Source organism: Notolepis coatsorum (genome assembly GCF_963971535.1).
Source record: "Notolepis coatsorum genome assembly, chromosome: 11".
Classification (NCBI taxonomy): Eukaryota; Metazoa; Chordata; class Actinopteri; order Aulopiformes; family Paralepididae; genus Notolepis; species Notolepis coatsorum.
In genome coordinates, this window is record NC_140175.1 from 21,359,202 (window position 1) to 21,381,795 (window position 22,594).

Genomic DNA, 22,594 nt, shown 5'->3' on the forward strand with positions numbered 1-22,594 from the left:
TAGAAAAAAGTTAAACATAGTGTGTGTGTGTGTGCGTCCCTCAGAACAACATAGTGTGTTTGTGTGTGTGTCCTTCAGAACAACAATAGAGTGACTGCATGAATGAATGTAACTCCTAATTACCTCATCTTTCACAACTCAGAATATTCAAGATCAATTTAAATCCCAAACCCTGGTTAGAGGAGCTGTGAATGTCACTGATCGCTACTTCAGCTCACAGAACTCAGCCTTCCCAGGGTTGTGTCCAAGGATTCCATATTGAAGCCCAAGTCGAGGATAGAGAGGCTGAGTGAATGTGGTGTTGACTCTGTGCAGGAGGGTCATGGTGTCAGAGACGCTGTAGAAGCACAGAGTACCTGCCCTGTGATCCAGGTACACTCCTATTCTGGAGGACCGGGGGCCCGGTACTCTTATGTCCTCGTTATTGTGGCATAAGCTGTAATCTCTTTGTGTGCACAATAAAGCCCAGGATTTGGAATTGAATCCAAACCCACTGTCATCCCCGGTGCCTGTTCTACTAATGTCTTTGTAGGAGGCTGCTACAGAAACCCCTCCACTCCACTCCACCTCCCAGTAACAGCGTCCAGTCAGACCTTCTGTACCCAGAACCTGAGGCCATTCAATAAATCTTTCTGGGTGATTAGGATATGACTGCTCTTGCTGCACCATTGTTGCTTTTCTGTTCCCCTCAGACAAAGACAGATATCTGTTTGCTGTGTTCTGGTCCAGTGTGATCTGAGAGGAATATTGTAAGAAGTCAGCTCTGGTCTTGGGCTCTGGTGGTGGCAGTAAAACATCAACTGCATTCACTGGTGTTGAGATTCTGGGCCACTGCTCTTCCAGAACGTCCTGTAGTTTGTCTCTCAGCTCAGACACAACCTCAGTCACGTCTGCAAAGTACGGTCGAGGAAGGACACTGATGCTGGGTAAGTCTGTAGACTCACTGGGACTGGTGGAGAGGGGGGGGTAACTCTGTAGAAAGTGGATGTGGTCATCTGTGTGTGAGAGCTGCTCCAGCTCAGTGTCTCTCCTCCTCAGGTCCGCTATCTCCTGCTCCAGTCTCTTCTGCAGTTCTTCAGCCTGAGTCACTGTGGTCCTCTGTCGGGCTCTGATGACCTTCTTCAGCTCAGAGCGCCTCGTCTCCAAGGAGCGTATCAGCTCAGTAAAGATTCTCTCACCGTCCTCCACTGCTTTATCAGCAGAGCGATTGAGAGAATCAACAACCTGTTGGGCCTCTTTGAGTCGCTTCTCTCTCTCCTGGACTCTCTGGTGGACTTTCTGCTGACTCATGCCAAGCTCTTTCTGTCTCTCCGTCCTTTCTGCTGCAGCTGAGACTGTATCATGGCCTTTATGTTCATCCATGGAACACAAATAACAGATGCACTGCTGATCAGTACGACAGAAAACATCCAGAATCCTGTCATGACGAGAGCAGGTGTTCTCCTGAAGCCGTGTGGAGGCTTTGATCAGCTTGTGTTTCTTTAACGGAGGTACAGTATGATGAGGCTGGAGGTGAGTTTCACAGAAAGAGGTCAGACATACCAGGCAGGACTCGAGGGCTTTCCGCTTTCTCCCAGTGCAGAAATCACAGACCACATCTGCAGGTCCAGCATACCAGTGATCAGGAGGAGCAGCTTGGAGTCCTGTCTTCATTAGTTGTTCCATCATTTCAGCCATTATATTGTTTTTCTTCAGAACAGGCCTCGGAGTAAAAGTCTCCCTGCACTGGGGACATGTGTAGATCCCCCTCTGATCATCGTGATCCCAGCAGTCTGTAATACAGCCCATACAGTAGCTGTGTCCACAGGGAATAGTTACCGGATCCTTCAGTAGATCCTGACAGATAGCACAGCAGAACTGGTCCCGGTACAGATCAACTCCTTGCTGCGCCATTTTATTCTACAAAGACAAACGACACTCTTAGTTTAGTTTTCTCAGGAAGAGTGAACTCTGATTGTGTTTGGTGAGAGGTGCTTCCTGGTTATATAGCTGTCCATGGGAGGAGTCGCTTTAAAGAGGCAGTGTCTATAGGGAGGAGGAGTCTGACGTCACTGGTTGTTCCACCCGTATAGGGAGGTGTAGTCTGACGTCACTGGTTGTTCAGGACTTTCTATCGTCATCAACTACCTCTAATTAGTTTACTTTGACAAGGAAAACCCACTAAAACTCATAAGCACAAAGAGAGACATAGAGAAAATGGTATACATACTCAATAAATCTCTCTCTCTCTCTCTCTCTCTCTCTCTCTCTCTCTCTCTCTCTCTCTCTCTCTCTCTCTCTCTCTCTCTCTCTCTCTCTCTCTCACACACACACACACACACATACTTTCTCTCTCTCTCATTTAGGCCATGTCCAGACTAAAACGATTTTGGTCGTTTTAGGCAAAGTATTTGATCGTTTGCACCTTTCTGCCACACGGAACTGCGTTCTGGCAGCCTGAAAACGCTACTTTCTGATACCAGCTCCCAGAGTGTGCAATTCTGAAGACACCCCCCATTGCGTCACCATCTTTACAAGCGATACACGTCTTCTCCTGAACCGAGAAGGAGGGTGGACTGCCTCCCCTCGCCGGAAGTCAACTATAATTTCCTTTGTCTTAGAGATGTTCAAAAGCAGGTCGTTCTCCTTGCACCATACAGCAACAGTGGCGAATCCTTATGGAAGCCGTGGGACACTTTTCCGTTTCGGCGAGTTTATTCCACGCTTTCTGTTTTCCTTTTCTAAGCATTTTCGGGGCTACATGTGAATGAGTAAAAGTTGCGGGACGCCCAGATGTTTCCACGATAGAAAGCTCGCGTGGATCCCATAATAGGCTCACTTAATACAGCGTTTTTAAAATCACGCGACATTTTCAGGGTCGCGAGCCGACCTTTTCCCCTCGTTTCCGATGATGGAAGTGATTTAGGAAAAGCTTCGGCACGCCGAGAGGTCCCCGTGGATTTAATCTCGCGAGGATCGGGGCAATATTCGGCCCGTGGGAACAGTTACGGGTTAATACAATGTTCAGAGTGCAGAGGGGAAAATATGCTGAGTGTCTTCCTCTCGGCCCCGTTTTAAACTTTTAGGGTGTGGCAGTCAGCTCGAATCTGATTGGCTAGGATCGGATTTGGACTCTATAATGCTGGAAGCCTGGAGAAAGAGACCTACCCCCTGCCTCTCTCCTATACTAGCTGCAGTGAGCACAGTGAGTCTGACAGTGTGTTAGAGGGAGTGAGAAGGAGAAGAGGGAGACATTTAAAAAAAAATAAAAAATTATAACACAGATGCACAGATAAAAAGAATGTAAACTATATTAAAAAAGATTTTTTTTTTTTTTTTTCATATTTCATATTTGATATTAATTCATATTTTAATATTAGGGAGGCATGGCTTCCGTTGGCTTCCATAAGGATTCGCCACTGTTGCTGTATGGTGCAAGGAGAACGACCTGCTTTTGAACATCTCTAAGACAAAGGAAATTATAGTTGACTTCCGGCGAGGGGAGGCAGTCCACCCTCCTCTGTACATAAACGGCCAGCAGGTGGAAAGGGTAGACAGTTTTAAATTCCTCTGCATCACCATAATGTGATAATTTAAAATGGGAAGTTAACACCAGCCTCATAATTAGCAAAGCCCACCAGAGGCTCCACTCCCTGCGCCAGCTTAAAAAGTTTGGTGTGTCCAGGGAGGCGATGCTCAGTTTTTATAGAGCCACTGTAGAGAGTGTCCTTACCTTCTCAATGACTGTGTGGTACGGAAACACCACCGTCCATGATAGGGGACATTTAGAACGAACTGTACGCACAGCGTCAAAAATCATCGGCTGTGAGCTCCCCTCTGTGGCCTCCATTTATGCCACACAAATCCGGCGGAAAGGGGAAAAGGTCTCACCCTGCTTACGACCTCTTTAACCCCCTTCCCTCTGGCAGAAGACTCCAAAGTCTCAGGTGCAGGACATCCCGTTTTAAAAACAGTACATATCCCGAGGCTGTCCGTCACCTGAACTCGAGTACAAATGTACAGGCACTTTGCACAACAAGGGCTAGCACCAGCCAACATGCACTTTAAGGCAATATGCACTTTAAAACTGGAACACTGAGCAATTTATTTTAGGTACTGTAGCATTTTTTCTTTTTAATTGTTTGTGTAAAACTCTTTATTGTGGGGATTGTACTCTTGTGTTTTTATATTGTATTCTTGTGTTTTTATATTGTACTCTTGTGTTTTTATATTGTATTCTTGTGTTTTTATATTGTATGTTTTTAACATTGTCTGTACTGTACGTGGCACCAAGACAAATCCCAATCAACAGTGTTGAAATGGCAATAAAGTTTCTATCTATCTTTCATATATTGAACAGCAGACAACCAACATGAGGGCAGCAGTTGGTCCACTTAAAAGGGTTGCACTAACACTCTATTACCTGAGCGACCAGGGAAGGCTACGGAAGACTGCTAACGCCTTTGGCGTGTCGCGACAGTCTGTGTCCGTCATTGTTCGGCAGACATGCACAGCGATCACCACACACCTGGGTCCAAAGTACATAAAGCTGCCTTTCACGGAGCCCGAGGCTGAGGATCTAGTTGTGGGCTTCCATCGTGCTCATGGCATGCCACAATGTTTTGGAGCAGTCGACGGCACCCACATAGAGGTCAAGCAGCCAACTAGCAACTCTATGGTCTACAATACATCAACAGGAAAGGCAAATATTCCCTTAATGTACAGGCAGTCTGTGATTACAAGTACAGATTATTGGATGTTGTGGTAAAGTGGCCTGGGAGTGTGCATGCTGCACTGGCCCCTGCAAATGTCCTAACCCAACCCCCTCCAATGTACAGTAAATGACCAAGTATGGCTTTGTCAATATTCCAATGTACAGTGTACAGTGTGTCCCCCACCCACCCCCTACCCAACCCCCCTCCCCCACCCCACCCACCCAACCACCTCCAATGTACAGTTTCTACGTCAAATGTATATACTCTCTTTTCTGGACTCTTTTTGTATCACAAACAGTACTGTATTTGCAAATCTGGTATGTCATAAATGTCTGGATGTAGCAGTACTGTCTATCTGTATGTCGTGTGTCATATATGTTATGATGAATTGAAAATGGGGGACCCTGATGTAAACCAGACGAAAGTCTTTCTCTGGTCTGCATCCCCTTAACAATTGTGTGTATTGAGCCGTACTGTATTGTACCCATACTGCAATCTGTTAATAATGTTTTCAATCAATCAATCAATCAATCAGGTCTTTGCTAATTCAAATCTAAACTCCTACTTAAAGTCTGGCAAGATCCCTGCTCTCAGAAAACAGATTGTGGATGACGAGGAGGCCGTACCAATGTTTCTGCTTGGTGACCCTGCCTACCCACTGCGGCCAGACCTGACGAAGGAATATTCCAACGGTGGCTCCCCACGTGAGGAGCAGTACTACGGGCTATGTTTGTGTAGAGCACGTATGTTTGTGTAGAGCACGTGTGGCCATTGAGTGTGCTTTTGGACGCCTCAAGGCCAGATTTTCTGCACTTCGAAGGCCTATGGACATAAACATGGCTGACCTGCCCTGTGTAATTTACGCCTGCTTTGTCTCAAACCCTGCCCCTTTTCTTGATCCTCCAATCACAGCTGTCGCTTACCTCTGACTTCCTCGTACAAACTAGGCTACGGATGATCACTCTGTGTTGGGACCAACACATGGTGAACAGGACTCCCAGCCTCCTACACAGTGCAATGGGTATCTTACTGACTGTAATGAGGGCGAGGGAAAGAGAGTGAGGAGAGTGCTCACGCAGTACCTGGAGTGACTGACAGACAGATAATATCATTAGAATATATATTATTCTTTTGGTAAAGTTTTATTTCTGCCTAGCAGAAGTTTATGGCCCTCGTAACAGCGGGGCCTTGCCTCCACATAGAGGAAGCAGTGTCTCTCTGGTTGGTGTTGTACTTCACCACCTTACGTTAGAAAGCTTTATGTCATTGCACAATACAGTACAACAGAATTTGTATATACCTATACATACAGTACCGTATGTATTACTATCTACTACCTACTATGCTGCTATGTCTATACTACTATCTACTATGTACTATGCTTAATACTATTACCTACTATGCTACTACAGTATGTCTATACTATTATCTACTATATACTACTATGCTACTATGCCTTTTTTTCTTTTTTTGTATTAAGATCTGATGAACATTCTTTGTCACAAGACATGGTGCATTTAGGGTGTTATGTGCAGCGTCCTGAGGAAGAGGAAAACAGAGAGAATGTTTTTTTTATTTTTTACTTTGCTTGAGTTGTGTGACGTTCCAAATTGAAATGAATAATAAAACAAATGGCTGCAACCATGTCCAGACCTCTTTCTTACAAAATCAGGTGTAACAAATGTGTGCAAATGCAGTATCACATTAACACTTTGAGTGCCACGGCTCCGGTGCCCCGGAACCCTGTTGCGTGCCACCACCCACTTCAATGATGTCTTAAATTATGGCTGTGTCTAATGCGACCGTCACTTGTCAATGACTTGTTTGCAGTCAACATTGTTGAAACGGATTGTTTTTTAATCTGTTAATTTCCGTTTTATACCATTTTGAAAAACCCTCGTTTTTTTAAACTTTCAGAAAAAATTAAAGATTCTGCAGGAATCACGTTTTACGGTATGTAATACACAAACACGTTGTCATTTTTCAGCCTATTTACGAATCGTTTTCAAATAAACGCTAGATTATCGATAGTATATGTGTACTTATGCACGCTATAGAAGCGGGCTGAAAAATCTATTATCTCATTTCCTGATCAGCACACACACACACACACACATATGGCACACGCTGATATATAGGTGAAAATAGCTCTGATTATCCCAAGACTGGTAAAATAGATTCCTCAGATCAGATGTTCTCCAAAAAGATTATTCCAATTCCTGATCGCCATTACAAATATCGATCGCTTTTATTGATCCAACGCTGGGTACTCGAAACACATTATTCTCCGCTGTTCTGATGGTCCACAATGAATCCGATCGGCTCGAGTTACATGCCTGAGACGTAAAACGTGGAAGCCGGATTTTTTTTTTACATCCGTTTTCATTGACTCCATTCCAAAGGTTGCAATACCACGCGGAGAGACGATAGGGGGCGGAATTTTCCCAATGGAGCTCAGAGAGAGCTCCAGACCAAACGTGAGGCTAGATTGATGAATTATGAATGGAAATCGCTAATAAAAAAAAACGATTAAAAACGAGATCTCTCGTCGTTGGCACTCAACGTTTGGCATGAACTAACGAGAATTCTCGTCATTGGCACTCAAAGTGCTAATAACTGTCCTTCATGACATAAGCATTTATAATGGAACTAGTCAACTTGCGTACAACGCAACAAAGTGAGCGCAGTGCTTTTCCCATTCAAGAAACTTCAGAATGTTATCTTTCAAAAATGCTGTCAATATGATTAGGTGACTAGGTTCAAGATATTTATTTGTCATATGCACAGTTAAAACAGACTGTTACACAATACATAAAGTAGAAAAATAAGGCATGACTAACAGTATTACTACCAGTGTCTTTATACCTGTATCACTGTACTGTACATGGTTTTCTTTGCCGCCATTCATATTGATGAAATGATGATGAGAACTGTTTTATTGCACTGCACTATTGCATCATTTTACTCTGTCTATTCTATTTTACTAACTATTTTATTGCACTCCACTTTTTTCCTCTGACTATTCTATTTTACTCTTTTTATTACTGTCTTATTTTAAAACAGCCATAGAATCAAACCATAAACAAAGAGGCCTATTGGGATGTTAGATCCTAATGTGAAAAACAACGTGATTTAATGCTCTATACCTTACCTTGACGTTGTCTATTTTGCTGCTATCTATTTTATGTTCGTTTTATATATATGCACTTTATTTTGTGCTAATTTTATTCCTGGCTTCCTTTTTTTTTTTTTTTTTTTTTTTTTTTTTACTGCTGTGAAGCATTTCGATCTACAATTCTTGTATGAAAGGTGCTATACAAATAAATGTATTATTATTATTATATTACCTCAGCATTACCCCCCCTCCCCCCCCTGGGAATTTTGATGACGTACGCAAGCAGGACCCCTCCTCCGCTGGTGCAGGAAGATGGGGGACACCGATCACACACCGAGGAGGATGCACAAACCACGCACAGCAATTACGTTGAAATGGTAAGACAGACAGTTTTATAGCAATTAATTATTATCGTAATTGTATTGTATGTAAGTCATTCTCCTAACCATAAGGTATTGCACGTGTATTTAAATGATCACCAAAACATACGCGAACAGCTGGCGACTACACGAAGGGCTTCCTGCGACAGAACATAATATACAATAGTACTGTTTCTTTATAATACAGAATTGTTCGCCTACTAATGCGATGTAGGCTATGTTTATACACTAATAGGGTTAGTAAATACGTGCAATAACATAATGGAAGATGAAATACAAAATACAATACACGATTCCTCTTCATTTACAATCCAGTAAGGTTTTGAATAACTGGACAATGAAGCATTGACTTCATCATTGTCTAGTAGCATTTGTTTATATCAGAGTTATATATATATAGCCGATATATCCATGAGCTATACTTCTATTTTAGTAGGTTATGTAAAGTTGGTCCTGCTGTTGGCATCATAGGCCTCGCCTGATATGACAAGAGGTGCAATCTCATTATTATCAGAAGTCGTTTTGAATATGTCTCTACACTCAGGTATGACGATGACAAACAGTCAGATAAACTGTGTGGCAGCACAGCTTGACCAGCAAGCATGGGACTCAGGCTGACTGACAAGGTAAGGCAGACTCGGCAACTAAAATTGAGTAGAAAACGCTTCCAAGGCCTGCTGTCAATGCTCCACAGTGACAGCCATGCATGAGTCAGATAACAGGGAGGCACCCATATACAGTACAGTACCACTGCTCTACTGCTGAGCCTCCTCTGATACAGAGAGTACTGATGATCCAATACATCGCTTTCACTCAAAAGTATAAACATAAGCCATTATAGTTTGGCATCATTGGACAAAAATGTTGCCATAATAAATATATATTTCTACATTACAGAGACCTAACATAAATTATAATAATAATAATAATAATAATAATAATAATAGGCGGCTGGGTGGCGCAGCGGACATTGCGCTCGTCACCAACGCAAGAGACACCGGGTTCGACTCCGGTCTGTCGGCGTTGCCTCCGGCTTGGGCCGGCCGTCATACTAACTCAATTGGCAGAGTTAGCGGGTGGAAGTCGATGGGTGGTAATCTGGACGTTGTGTGGACAGCGACTCCTACAGGTCGGTTGGGGGACGCCTGTACAGCAGAGACAGGAAATGGCGGGGGTAGTGTGAGCCTCCCACACGTTACACCTCGCCAATGAGAGTCCACGCTGGCAGGTGAAAAGATGTGACAGGCTGCCTCCTCGTGTATCGGAGGGGACACGTGATGCAAGGCTTCTATCCTCCCTACAACCGGCCAGTGGGGGGCATATGCGAGCAACGTTCAAGACGGGAGGGGAGAATTGGCACAATGGAATTGGGATGGGAGAAAAAATAGAAAAAGAGGAGAAAAAAGTGGATATAAAAAAATATATAATAATACACTTTATTTTTTTGTATCCACTTTTTCTCCCATTTTTTCTATATTTTTCTCCCATCCCAATTTCGTATCATCCAATTCAACCCTCCCCTGTCACGAACGCTGTTTCTTGCCTCCCACAAGCCGGCTGCAATGTGGACTAAGTCATACATAGCACAAGTCCCCTCCGGTACTTGAGGTAACAGCAGTCGCATCTTTTCACCTGCGCAGCTCGATCTCTCAGTGGCGAGGAGTAACGCGTGGGAGGCTCACGCTGCCCCCGACACTTCCTGATTCTACTGCGCAGGCGCACCAACCGACCTGTAGGAGTCGCTGTCCACAACGCCCGATCCCCACCCATCAGTTTCCCACCCCCTAATACGGCCAATGTGTATTAGTACGGACGACCAGCTAAACTGAAAGCAAATGTGGAGCGCTGGGCTCGAACAGGCAAGCCCAGCGTCTCCAGATTTCGTGGCGAGCGCCTTGCCCACTACGCCACGTAGCCGCCCTAATAATACACTTTATTTATAGATCACCTCGCATACAAGAATTGCAGCCCAAAAGTGCTTCACAGCAGTAGACATAAAATAGACGTAAATAGGCGTAAAAAGAGCATAGAATTGGCATAAATAGACAGGCATAAAATCTGCAGAAAATCTACTAAATAAAAAGTGCAGCCATACAATTTGCATAAAATAGACTGAATAAAAATAGTGCAATAGTGCAGTGCAATAGAATAGCTCTCATTTACAGTACAGTAATCATAGTGTGTGGATGTAATGAGTCTTAAGTAGCAAGAGTGTATTAAAAGGCTAAGGTGAAGAGGTAAGTTTTTAGCTTACCTTTGAAAATATTTAGTGATAAATATTTGCTGACATATATTTGCTGACTTGGCTGACAGGAGGAGCATGTTCAGTGCTAGGCTCACTGTCTAAATGCAGCACAGGAAGTCCTTCATTCAGACAGCCATCCGACAGTCATCAGACTACAATGCATCACTGTGCCTCACTGCATCACTGAGCACAGAGTGACAGTTACCATCTTCCTGGACTCTTACTTTTGAAACAACACTGTGCAATATTACACCTATACTGTAGACTTCAGTATATTTTTACTGTATTTATTTACTGTATATTTTATTCTATTCTTATTCTTAGGCAATTTGTTATTCTTATTCGTGACTTGTTCTGTCTATATGTTTAATGTGAGTGATTTGCAGTGTCAAATTTCCCTCTGGATAATAAAAGTATTTCTATTCTATAAATGTCAACATATAGACCAGTGGAACACGGATCCTGGAAAAGGATCTTTATCTTATCTTTATCACAGATAATGAGGTGACTGCTCTGTGATGATTGGATATTATCTACATTTTCAAAAGTCAGTGAAGCATCAACAACTAGTTTTCTATCATTTTAGTCATTTTAGTTTATTTATTTAGCACATTATTTAAAAAACAGTGCTAGGAGGGAACGAAGCCCAAAGGGCTTGTATAAAGTTCCACCCCCGTCCCATCAATGTCCATAATCAAATATGAACGTAATACATGTAAACATGGTCAAGAAAATAACACAAAACAAGATCAGAGACATAAGGCAAACACTATAACGAAAAAAAGATAGACAAGGATAGATATCATGTTCAAAACACAAGAGCCAATAACAAGAAGAAAACGTTGAAAATCATGACACTTTGGTTCGATTTCTGACATATCTTTTTTAGTGTTAGATATCGGGGTCCCAGCTCCTCATTGCCTCGAAAGTCTCTGTCTCTGCGTTGTGTGTTTCTTTCAAAAGGCCTTTCGTACCAAGTGGAATTCCTGTCATTCTACCCTAAGTCTGGATCCCTCACTATTTTCCGGGTGCAAAAATGAACGTGTGCACGGTCCAGTTAAATGTATAATAGAAGGACGTTTATTTAACTACAGAGGATTCTAAACAGAATGAAATGCAAATAGAATGTCTTCAGATTAGCTAAATGAAACGAAAGATTTAGCAAAGCATAAATTGGGTCTCATTCTCCAACGGACTTACGACAAAAAGGGCTTTCTCTTATAGGGCCATTTGAGACCTTTTCGGGCAAGACATGAATACCCTATATAGACAATATATTATAATATAATATTAATTATATATGTTTTATTGGGACGGTTGGTGAATCCCAAAATCGGCCCGAAAAGGTCTCAAATGGCCCTAAGAGAAAGCCCTTTCTGTCGTAAGACCTTGGTGAATGAGACCCATTGTGTCTCTTCTCTCTCTCTGTGCCCTCTCTCTCCATTATCTCATCGAACTGGCAAAGTTTGAATGAAACAGAGAGCTTTTCTGTCATTCGTCATGCGGCCCAATCCCTGAGATGCAGCCATCCGTTCCCTCTAAATCTTGCCTAAGGCCCTTATCAATGTTGAGATGTCAGCAGGCCTGGCTGGTTGCCTAGCAGCCTCACCTCTACCCTAGAAAAGAGGGCCCTATAACCTTTGCATCGGAGGCAGCAGCATCTATCCAAAGGGCTTTACACCTTATGCCTCACATCCACCCGTTCAGTCACACATTCACACACCGACAGCGGAGGCGACAGTGCTGCAAGGTGCCGACCTGCTCACCGGGAGAGCGGATATAGGGATTATAAGTGTGTTGCTCAAGGACACTTCGACACGTTGCCCGCCGGGAGGAGCCGGAATCGAACCGAGAACCTTCTGATTACCTCGGGAAAAAAATCATTGAGAGCAGGCTCTCGTTTACAATGACGTTGAGAGGAGCAATACGTAATACAAAAACAATATAAAAAACGGAAAGGTCAATCAATTAAACAATAAAAAAGCCAATCTAAACGATTACAGACTGAGGTGAAATGGTTGGCCATTATAGATCTTTTTATTTTATTTTTTGATCAACTTTTTCTCCCCATTTTTCTGCCATTATAGATCTAAACTGACCAATGGATATATTAAGGGATACTGTTCCCCCCAATTTTGTGCTATGCGATACTAGTATCGGTATTAACGCGTGTGTGTGGTGTTATTCTGTATTTCTACCAGCAGGGGCAGCATAGCCAGAGGATGGTGATCTTCGGGGCCGTCTTCCTCCTGACCACGCTCCTCATCCTGTACGGGTCCAACACGGGGAACGACTATATCTACGGGCCCTTCCGTGTCGGCAAGAGCCACCGTAGCAACCGGCTCACCGACCTGAAGAAATGGGCGGGTAAAGAAGGCTATGTGTCCGTCTACGGCAACAAGGTATTCACCCTTTCACCGCCACACTACCAACGGGTTAACCCTTTCACTGCGACAGTACAGCAGGTTAACCCTTTCACTGTCACATGACAAAGGGTTAACCCTTTTTCACTACCACACTACAGAAGGTTAACCCTTTCACTACCACACTACAGAAGGTTAACCCTTTCACTACCACACTACAGACGGTTAACAGTCTGTAGTGTGGTGGTTGAAAGGTCAACCTTCTGTAGCGTGGTAGTGAAAGGGTTAATAATTATTAATGACTCTTATTCTGTCTATTTTATACTTTATGCATTGCTTTTTTTTTGGTCAGAAACCTGCTAATAGTCTTTTCAGAATCAGAATCAGAAAGGTCTTTATTGCCAAGTAAGTTTGCACATACAAGAAATTGTGTTTTGGTCGTTTGGTGCGACAACCAAACTAAATAAAAATAAAAGTACAATAGAATATAATGTAGGACAGGGCTGTACAATTGTGCACAACGTAGTTGAATATATACACTAATTAGAATAAACATTTAAATACAGTGGGATGGAATATTTAATAGGGAGAAGTATTGTGCAAAAAGTATGAAAAGTGAAGTATGAACAAGTATGAAGAGTTTTGAGTGTATATACAAATATATAGTCCAGTAAGGTAAGGGTGTGTGGGGGGTGTCAGTGGGGGTCCAGAGCCTTGTTGATGAGGCCCACTGCAGAGGGGTAGAAGCTGTTCTTGTGGCGTTAGGTTCGATTTTAATGTCAGAAATCTATCATAATCAAGAAGAAATCTATTACAATCTTTTCTTTATAGAGATTTTAATTGTTAGCAATCAGTTTCCGGGAGGTTTTAATATCAATTCTCTGCTCATTTTATGCCTGTCTATAATTATGCAGATTTTATGCTAATTGTATGTCTATTTTGTGTCTACATCACTGCTGTGAAGCACTTTGGGCTGCAATTCTTGCAGTATGAAAGATGCTATACAAATAAAGTTTCTTATTATTATATTATTACTACGCTGTTCATACAAAGAGTTCAACACAGCTGGGAAATCCCAGCGAAGCTTGGCCATTTTCCTATGTAAGAAGTTGACACAGTCAAATGTCAGTACAGTCACTTGATCTCTGTTGTCCAACTCTCAGGTCATAACACTGGTATAGAAATAGCCTGCATGCATGTGTGCTTTGTGTGGTGTGACATACTCTTATGTGTCTTCAGTATCGGTAGAGTAGGCCGGGCAATAGTTGAGTAAAAGGAGCCGACATCAGACAAGTGGTATTTTTTTGTAAAAATTAGTGGTCAACATGTTAAAATAATAACTCTACATTCCAAAAGCCATCACTGATATAGTGTTTGGTCAGTAACATGGGTCTCCCAGGCGCTCTGCTCCGCAGTGAACAGAAAATAAATGTCCTGTTATCCCGTTCCCAAAACTCCACATTTCACAAATTATCTTACAAAAATAAAAAAAATACAAAATTGATTTAAGCAAATATGTGCTTAAGTACAATTATCTGCCAGTGCAGTAAGCACATTTGGCTTGGCGAGCTTTCTTGAAATAAGTAAAAATGTCTATGGTTCTCTCTCCTGATTGGATAAAGTGGGACCAGACACTCTATATCAGTGATGGCTGTCAGAATGTAGAGCTATTTAACACTTATTTATACAAAATAATACCACTTACAGCTCCTTTAAAGCCCTCGTTTGCATACACCTTGAACCTCATTCCCACGGTGGTGGTTATGGGTCTGCTGCAATGTCTATAGGTTAAAATGGTAAATGGTAACAATGGTGCATTTATTCACACACCGACGGCAGAGGCAACCATGCAAGGTGCCAACCTGCTCATCAGGAGCAGTTAGGGGTTAAGTGTCTTGCTCAAGGACACTTTGACACGCTGCCCGGGAGGAGGGGGAATCGAACCGGGAACCTCCGGATTACTAGATGACCGCTCTACCTCCCGACCGCTCGCCTCCAGGTTATCGGACGTGTGTAAACATTGTACTTTGAGGTTTTGCATGTGTTTTTTTTTTTTTATATATCTTTTTCCCCCTCCATTTTTCCTCAGATTTTTCTCCCATCCCAATGTTAGTCGTTATGCCAATTCCCAATCCCCTTCCTGGTCGCTGCGCACTTACCCCCCACAGTCAGATCATCTGGGAGAGTGGAGGCTATCACGTGCTTCCTCCGACACACGTCTAGCCAATCAACCGCTTCTTTTCACCTGGCAGCGTGGATCCTCCCTGAGAGGGCGTAGCGTGTGGAAGGATCACACTATCCCACTCAGGTCCTATCCGCGCTTAGCAGGCGCCCCGACCGAACTGTAGGAGTCGCTGTTTACAACGACCCGGACCCACCCCGCCAGCTTCTCCCACCCTCTAATACAGCCAATTGTATTAGTGTGAACGGCCAGCCAAGCTGGTGACAACCCCGGAGCTGTGAGCTGGATTCGAACAGGCGAATCCAGCCCACAGCTCCGGGGTTGGTGACGAACGCAATCTCCGCTACGCCACCTAACCGCCCTCATGTATTTTAATCTCCAGAGTATGACCCTGCATTGCGGCTACTGTGCCCTGGTGACGAGCTCCAGCCACCTCCTGGGCTCCCGGGCGGGGGAGGAGATCGACCGGGCGGACTGCGTGATACGGATGAACGACGCCCCCACCACCGGGTACGAGGCCGACGTGGGGAGCCGGACCTCCTTGCGGGTGGTGGCCCACTCCAGCATCTTCCGGGTGACCCGGCGGCCGGGCGAGTTCCTGAACCACACGGGGAGCGGCTCGCCCCCGGTGGTCATCTACTGGGGGCCTCCCACCAAGATCGGGAGGGACGCCAAGGGGACCCTGTACAGACTGATCAAACGGGTCAGCATGACCTACAGCAACCTGTCCTGCTTCACCCTCACGCCCGGCAAGATGCGCAAGTTCGACACTCTGTTTCAGAAGGAGACGGGGCGAGACAGGTGGGTTTAAGTTTATGTTTTTTTATTTATTTCTTTTACCCAGGGACAGTGCACATTAATTAATCAACATCTTCAGTTTCCACATGTGCCAGAATTAGCTAATGAGCTAGTTTTCATCTGTAGTCCCTGCCTACCATGCATAATAATGTCTTGGATTTATATAGCGCTCTTCATGACACCCAGAGCGCTTCACAGAGTCCATTATTCGTTCATACACAGTCATACCGCTGGTGGTAAGCTACAATTGCAGCCAGAGCTGCCCTGATGGTGTCTTTATTGCATGTCTTTATGGTGTGGGAGGAAACCAGAGTACCTGGAGGAAACCCACGCGAACACAGGGAGAACATGCAAACTCCACACAGAAAGGCCCCTTGCTGGGGTTCGAACCCAGGACCTTCTTGCTGTGAAGGCACGGGCACACTGCTAACGAATGAATTTCACGCGCGGCTCCCTCGTGAGATCGCGCGCCTGGTCAGGCACACTGGACCTACGACTTGAGCGCGCGGAAACGCACAGAGGAAGGCACATTTACATTGGGACAGCTGTAAATGCCTAGTCTATATGCGAAGTCAGTCATTTTAGAATGATGATCAGTGTGACTGTACTCCTGAAAGAGCAGCGTGTAGCCCCAGCAGCAGCAAGAGCTTATTATTATTATTATGCAACATTGTAATAGTTATAGGTATAAACAAACATACAGACAAACATTCGAGGCGTTTATTTGCAGATACAGACACAGCTGGTTGAACAACATCTATATCTGTGGTAAGAATGTAGATATTCAATTGTATTTCTGTGACAATGCGCGTGGCGCACGCCTCCCGCGCCGCCTCAAATAGGATGGAAGCGAAAAGATAGCTTGCCGCTCGGGAGCCGCTCGCGAGGCGCGCTCCCGCTCGCGGCCAGTGTGCCTACTATCGTCCGTTAACATGGGAGCGGAAGTGAAGAGGCAGCCGCCCGTCCGTCCGTCCGTGTTCATTCGTCAGCAGTGAGCCCGTGCCGTCACGAGCAGCAGTGCTAACCACTGTGCCACCGTGCCGTAGTAATTACAGGAAATACTAAGTATAATATTTGATTAGATTCAAATGTATTGTCATTATGCAGCACAAGTACAGTACAACGAAAATAAGTTTGGCATCCAACCAGAGTGCAAATGTGACAGTAAAGTGCAATTGTGAATATAATGGCACGCATTAAACACCTACTGACAATCCGTTTCACATGCCATGTATTTGTAATTACAAATGAGTCAATGAACGATTAGTTAATCAACTGTACTGCTCGTTACAGAATCCGTAGGCACGGTTATCTTATCAACTTGACCTCTCGAGCTCTGCCCTCTTTTCTTTTTTAGATTAGATTAGATTCAAATGTATTGTCATCATGCAGCACAACAAGTACAGTACAACGAGAAGTTTGGCATCCAACCAGAGTGCACATGTAACAGTAGAGTGCAATAGTGATATACAATGTACAGGTGATTACACTGGGTATAAAATATATAAATTAGTACTACGGAGTATAGTGCTAATCAGGTGTACAGAGTTGTAGTATTAACAGTGTACAGTGATACAGGTATAAAGGTAGTAAGACTAAGCAGGGTAACTAGTAAGAGTAGGTAAGGGATATGTACAAGCAACATAAATGGACACAAACAACCAAGGTCAAGTTTAAACCAGAAATTACATATTTATTAATACAACTAGTGTGAATAAAGGTCTCGTGTCACGCTTAGCTTTGGGATTCCTTTCCACCCTCCTGGTCAATTTTGGTTCTGGTTACCCTACTTCTGGTTACCCTACTTCTCACCGTCTTCCTTCCCCTGCTTTGTTTGCTTTCCTTTCAAATTCTCTCTCAGGGCCAAGTCTCAGTCGTGGCTGAGCACAGGCTGGTTCACCATGGTGATGGCCATCGAGGCGTGTGATAACATCAGAGTCTACGGCATGGTTCCCCCCAGCCACTGTGGGTGAGTTATGCCTCAGTGAATATAACGGCACGCATAAACACCTACCGACAATCACTCCTGTTGGCAATAAGATACAAAAGGAATCATAATATACAGTATCTTTCAATGTGACATCTTTGCAATATTGATTACACAACATCAATTCTTTGTCAAGCGGCACGGTGATGTAGTGGTTAACACTGTCGCCTCACAGCTAGAAGGTTCGATTCCCGCTTGGGGACCAGGTTGCCGCGTTGCCAGGTATCCAGGTGGGGTATCTCCTGGGCGTTTCTGTGTGGAGTTTGCATGTTCTCCCCGTGCTCGCAAGGGTTTCCCCTCCCGATAAGATAAACCCAATGGAAAAACATGCAGAATGCTGTCGCGTCCCTGACGAAGATGGACAGGAGCACTTGGATTGGTCCCCGGGCGACGGGATGGGAAAAGTGCAGAGAGACATTTCATAAAAGGGACCAGTTAATCATAGTTTTCCCTCAAGGATCATGTAAAAAATATATTGTTCAGACACAGGGATACTTTTTTTTAGCAGAAGAGAATATTTATTGGAGACCAAAATGAGGAAACCAGAGAATCATCTTGGCTGCTGCTCTGCTGACAAAGGGTGTGGTCTAATAATATACAGATAGACTAACAGACTGAGCCAACACTGACTATTACATCATGGTAAGGTTTAATGTCAGTGACGTGGCTGGGGGGAACCATTAGGCTGGTTCCATTGGCTTCCTGTCACAGAATCCGTTTATTGAAAGACATCTGAACCCAACTCTTTTGGTATAGATATCTAAATTAAATAAAGAAAATAATACAGATGTATCAGGTAATTATACCTATATACCTAACCTGGTCACGGCCATTAGTACATTAGCATGTAAGTACATGAAAATAATTGTAAATGAGTGAGGTAACTGAAGAAACAGTATAGAAAATAGTACAGATGTATCAGGTAATACAAAAGCATGCAGACAATATAATAATAATAATAATAATAATAATAATAATAATAATAATAATAATAATATGGACATAAACGTTCAGATCTGCTGTAGCCTCCCAGCTCGGATCACCTTGACACAGGTAAGGCTCAGTGCAAGGGGCCCTGGCTCCACTGAGAGTAGGTCAGAGACTTTGTTTTTGTGTGAAATGTTCCATAACAACTATTGGTTTCTCTCTCGATTGTCACTATTGTTTTTCACACAGAATTGAAAAAAAAAAAAAAATGAAATCTATAGCAAGTCTATCCCTTATTCTACAAATAATTAAGCCCCACAAAAGACGGTTGCTTCCTATACACCATTTCCTGGTATGTTATCAACATAGTCATGTTAAAACCATCCTATTGTTATGGATGCATGTTCTCCCCGTGTTTGCGTGGGTTTCCTCCCATAAAGACATGCATGTACACCACCACAATGGATTTGAAATGAAACAATCAAGATGTGCTTTAAGTGCAGACTTCCAGCTTTAATTTGAGGGTATTTACATCCAAATCGGGTGAACGGTGTAGGAATTACAACAATTTGTATATGTGCCTCCTCCCTTTTTTTTTTTTTTATCCACTTTTTCTCCCATTTTCTATATTTTCTCCCATCCCAATTTCGTATCATCCAATTCAACCCTCCCCTGTCACGAACGCTGTTTCTTGCCTCCCACAAGCCGGCTGCAATGTGGACTAAGTCATACATAGCACAAGTCCCCTCCGGTACTTGAGGTAACAGCAGTCGCATCTTTTCACCTGCGCAGCTCGATCTCTCAGTGGCGAGGAGTAACGCGTGGGAGGCTCACGCTGCCCCCGACACTTCCTGATTCTACTGCGCAGGCGCACCAACCGACCTGTAGGAGTCACTGTCCACACCGCCCGATCCCCACCCATCAGTTTCCCACCCCCTAATACGGCCAATGTGTATTAGTACGGACGACCAGCTAAACTGAAAGCAAATGTGGAGCGCTGGGCTCGAACAGGCAAGCCCAGCGTCTCCAGATTTCGTGGCGAGCGCCTTGCCCACTACGCCACGTAGCCGCCCCTTATGCCTCCTCCCTTTTTAAGGGATAGTTTCGTTTCAAGTCCATTGTGGTGGTGTACAGAGCCAAAATTATCAAAATTGTGTAAATGTCACAAATAAATAGGCTGAGTAGGCTGGCCCTCTCTTAAGTATTCGCAGGTTGAGTCACTGGTACCTTTTCATATATAAGTCCATACTGAGACTCCCATCTTACCTGTGTTCTTTCATCACTCTGCAGGAAAACAGCATTTACCAGTTACGCTCACAAGACAAGGTACTGCTGACCGAACCCTCCTCTAGGACTCTGCACGGAGAAAAAGCCTTCCAGTTTTCTGCCCCTAAGGCCTGGAATGAGCTTAAAAAAAACATGGGTCTGGAGGAGCTCATCTCACTAGCATGTTTTAAAGCTAGGATAAAAATCATGGAGGAAGATGAACTAGTCTGTAAATGCTATGTTACGTAACAGGTCACACTAAATTAATCTTGCCTGCCTTCAATGTACAACTCTGATGTGGTCCCCCTTTTTATTTCTTTTAATGTTATACTGTGAATTTTATGAAATTGTGATTTGTAATTATCTTAATTGCTGTCTTCTTGGCCAGGTCTCTCTTGTAAAAGAGGTTTCTAATTTCAATTAGACTAACCTGGTTAAATAAAGTACAAAGAAAATCAATATGGGCCGACTACATTGTGGCGAATTTTGGGTATATGTAAAAAAGAAAAAAAAAAAAAAGTGCTTGATTCTATTCCTTTTAATTTTTTTTAGAAAGAAACAGCCTAAAAAGATGCCCTACCACTACTACAAGCCCAGGGGCCCTGATGAATGTGTGACGTACATACAGAACGAGAGAGGTCGCCGGGGGAACCACCACCGCTTCATCACAGAGAAACAGGTGTTCTCACGCTGGGCGAAGCAGTATAACATCAGCTTCACCCACCCTACCTGGTGAAGAAGAGCCCTGGACAGAACCTGACGAGAGGAAACGCCAACCAACCTCACAGCTGTGGACTGTATCGACCCTGTGGACCATAATCATGTGACACAAACGATCCTTTTCATATACTGTGTGCAGTGTGCACACACATACATAGTGGTTGTCAAATGATCTTTCTGTTTATGCACCTTCTTTTAACGGTAGCCAATTTCAACAGGAGCCGCCACCGGGATGATTTGGAGGTTTTGGCAAAGATTTGGTTTTGGAACAAGTGATCAAGGAGATCTCTTTTGAAGAATGTTTTTCTTTGGCAAAAGCGATTGAAAGAATTTGGAATCTATTATTATTATTTTTGTATTCCTTTAATGCTCAGCATTGTTATTATGGCAGCCAACTAACAAGTGTTTTTTGTAAATAGAATCAAAATGAATTTAAAGATGTATTTTTACATGTTTATAATGTTTTACTTTGTTAAAAAAAAGAATGCAATTACATATATAAGTGTCCCATTGCCCACATTGAAGGGGTGGGGGGGATTGTATTTGCCAAGACATTTAAATTGACGCAGTACTGAATTTAGGTGGCCTATGAAATATTCCCCATTGAATCGTCCTTGAACAGTTTTCTGTCTACATTGTATAAGATCTGAGAGCACTGGTTACAGTGATCTCTATCATGTCTAGTGTAATGCACTAAAGTTTAATCACTGAACGGCATATGGATGTTTATGACATTTCGATTTGATCACCTCTGCTGCTGCTGCTACTCTTGAAAATGCCCCCGTAGAATTTAATAGTATTGTTACAGGAACACGATAAAATGCAAAAAATAATTGACTGAAAGGGTATCTGAAAATTAAGAGTCTGGTGATGTCTTTGTGTAACACTCGAAAAAATATATACCGATTTCCCTTTTTGCTAGCACTTCATGTCATATTACATAAATTACAGGGTAATAATTACCATATAATAACATAACTTAAAGCCGTTATATGTACGATTTTTGATCGTTTGGAATGAGGACCGCGTTGACTCAACCGTTAAGTTGACTAATTAAGTTCTTATCGATTCCCTTTCGGCTTCTCCGATTGGTTAGAAGGGAGAGACTCGCTGTGCAACCTTAGAATGTAATATAAATGAAATGGTAAATGGACTGCATTTATATAGCGCTTTTATCCAAAGCACTTTACAACTTATGCCTCACGTTCACCCATTCACTCACACACCGACAGCGGAGGCGACCATCCAAGGTTCAGTGTCTCGCTCAAGCGCTGCCGGGAGGAGCCGGAATCGAACAGAGAACCTTCCGATTACCAGACGACCGCTCTTACCTCCTGAGCCACTGTCGCTCCAATATAATATCTCTGCACTGCTACACCGGTCAATGACTCTCCGTAGATCAGATCTATATTATTATTACACAATAGTAATAATTACCCTGTAATCTATGTACCGTTATTTGAAGTACTACCTTCTTATTTCCCCCCCTGCGTCATCAAATGTGTATGGAAATACCCTCAAGTTAGGCGGCTACGTGGCATAGTGGGCAAGGCGCTCGCCACGAATGACGGAGACGCTGGGCTTGCCTGTTCGAGCCCAGCTCTCCACATTTGCTTTCAGTTTAGCTGGTCGTCCGTACTAATACACATTGGCCGTATTAGGGGGTGGGAAACTGATGGGTGGGGATCGGGCGTTGTGGACAGCGACTCCTACAGGTCGGTTGGTGCGCCTGCGCAGTAGAATCAGGAAGTGTCGGGGGCAGCGTGAGCCTCCCACGCGTTACTCCTCGCCACTGAGAGATCGAGCTGCGCAGGTGAAAAGATGCGACTGCTGTTACCTCAAGTACCGGAGGGGACTTGTGCTATGTATGACTTAGTCCACATTGCAGCCGGCTTGTGGGAGGCAAGAAACAGCGTT

At 43.6% G+C, this 22,594-nt stretch overlaps 2 protein-coding genes across 3 annotated transcripts; one reads left to right on the forward strand and one right to left on the reverse strand.

Moving 5' to 3' along the window:
• Positions 1-204: 204 nt before the first annotated feature.
• On the reverse strand, positions 205-1,893 carry LOC311237004 (tripartite motif-containing protein 16-like; the record flags this gene model as incomplete). Its single annotated transcript, XM_084324812.1, has 1 exon — positions 205-1,893. One exon carries the CDS (start codon positions 1,891-1,893, stop codon positions 205-207), a length of 1,689 nt encoding a protein of 562 aa, XP_084180938.1.
• A 6,227-nt stretch (positions 1,894-8,120) lies between these two features.
• Positions 8,121-22,233, forward strand: st6galnac6 (ST6 (alpha-N-acetyl-neuraminyl-2,3-beta-galactosyl-1,3)-N-acetylgalactosaminide alpha-2,6-sialyltransferase 6). Of its 2 annotated transcripts, none has more exons than XM_084324277.1 (5): positions 8,121-8,186; positions 12,639-12,836; positions 15,362-15,780; positions 17,639-17,746; positions 20,510-22,233. In XM_084324277.1, the coding sequence occupies exons 1-5, from the start codon at positions 8,184-8,186 to the stop codon at positions 20,691-20,693; spliced, it is 912 nt and encodes a 303-aa protein (XP_084180403.1). In that variant the 5' UTR covers positions 8,121-8,183; the 3' UTR covers positions 20,694-22,233. The 2 variants fall into 2 exon arrangements, with proteins under 2 accessions (XP_084180403.1, XP_084180404.1); XM_084324278.1 differs by having other exon boundaries at positions 20,514-20,718.
• The last annotated feature ends 361 nt before the right edge of the window (positions 22,234-22,594 follow it).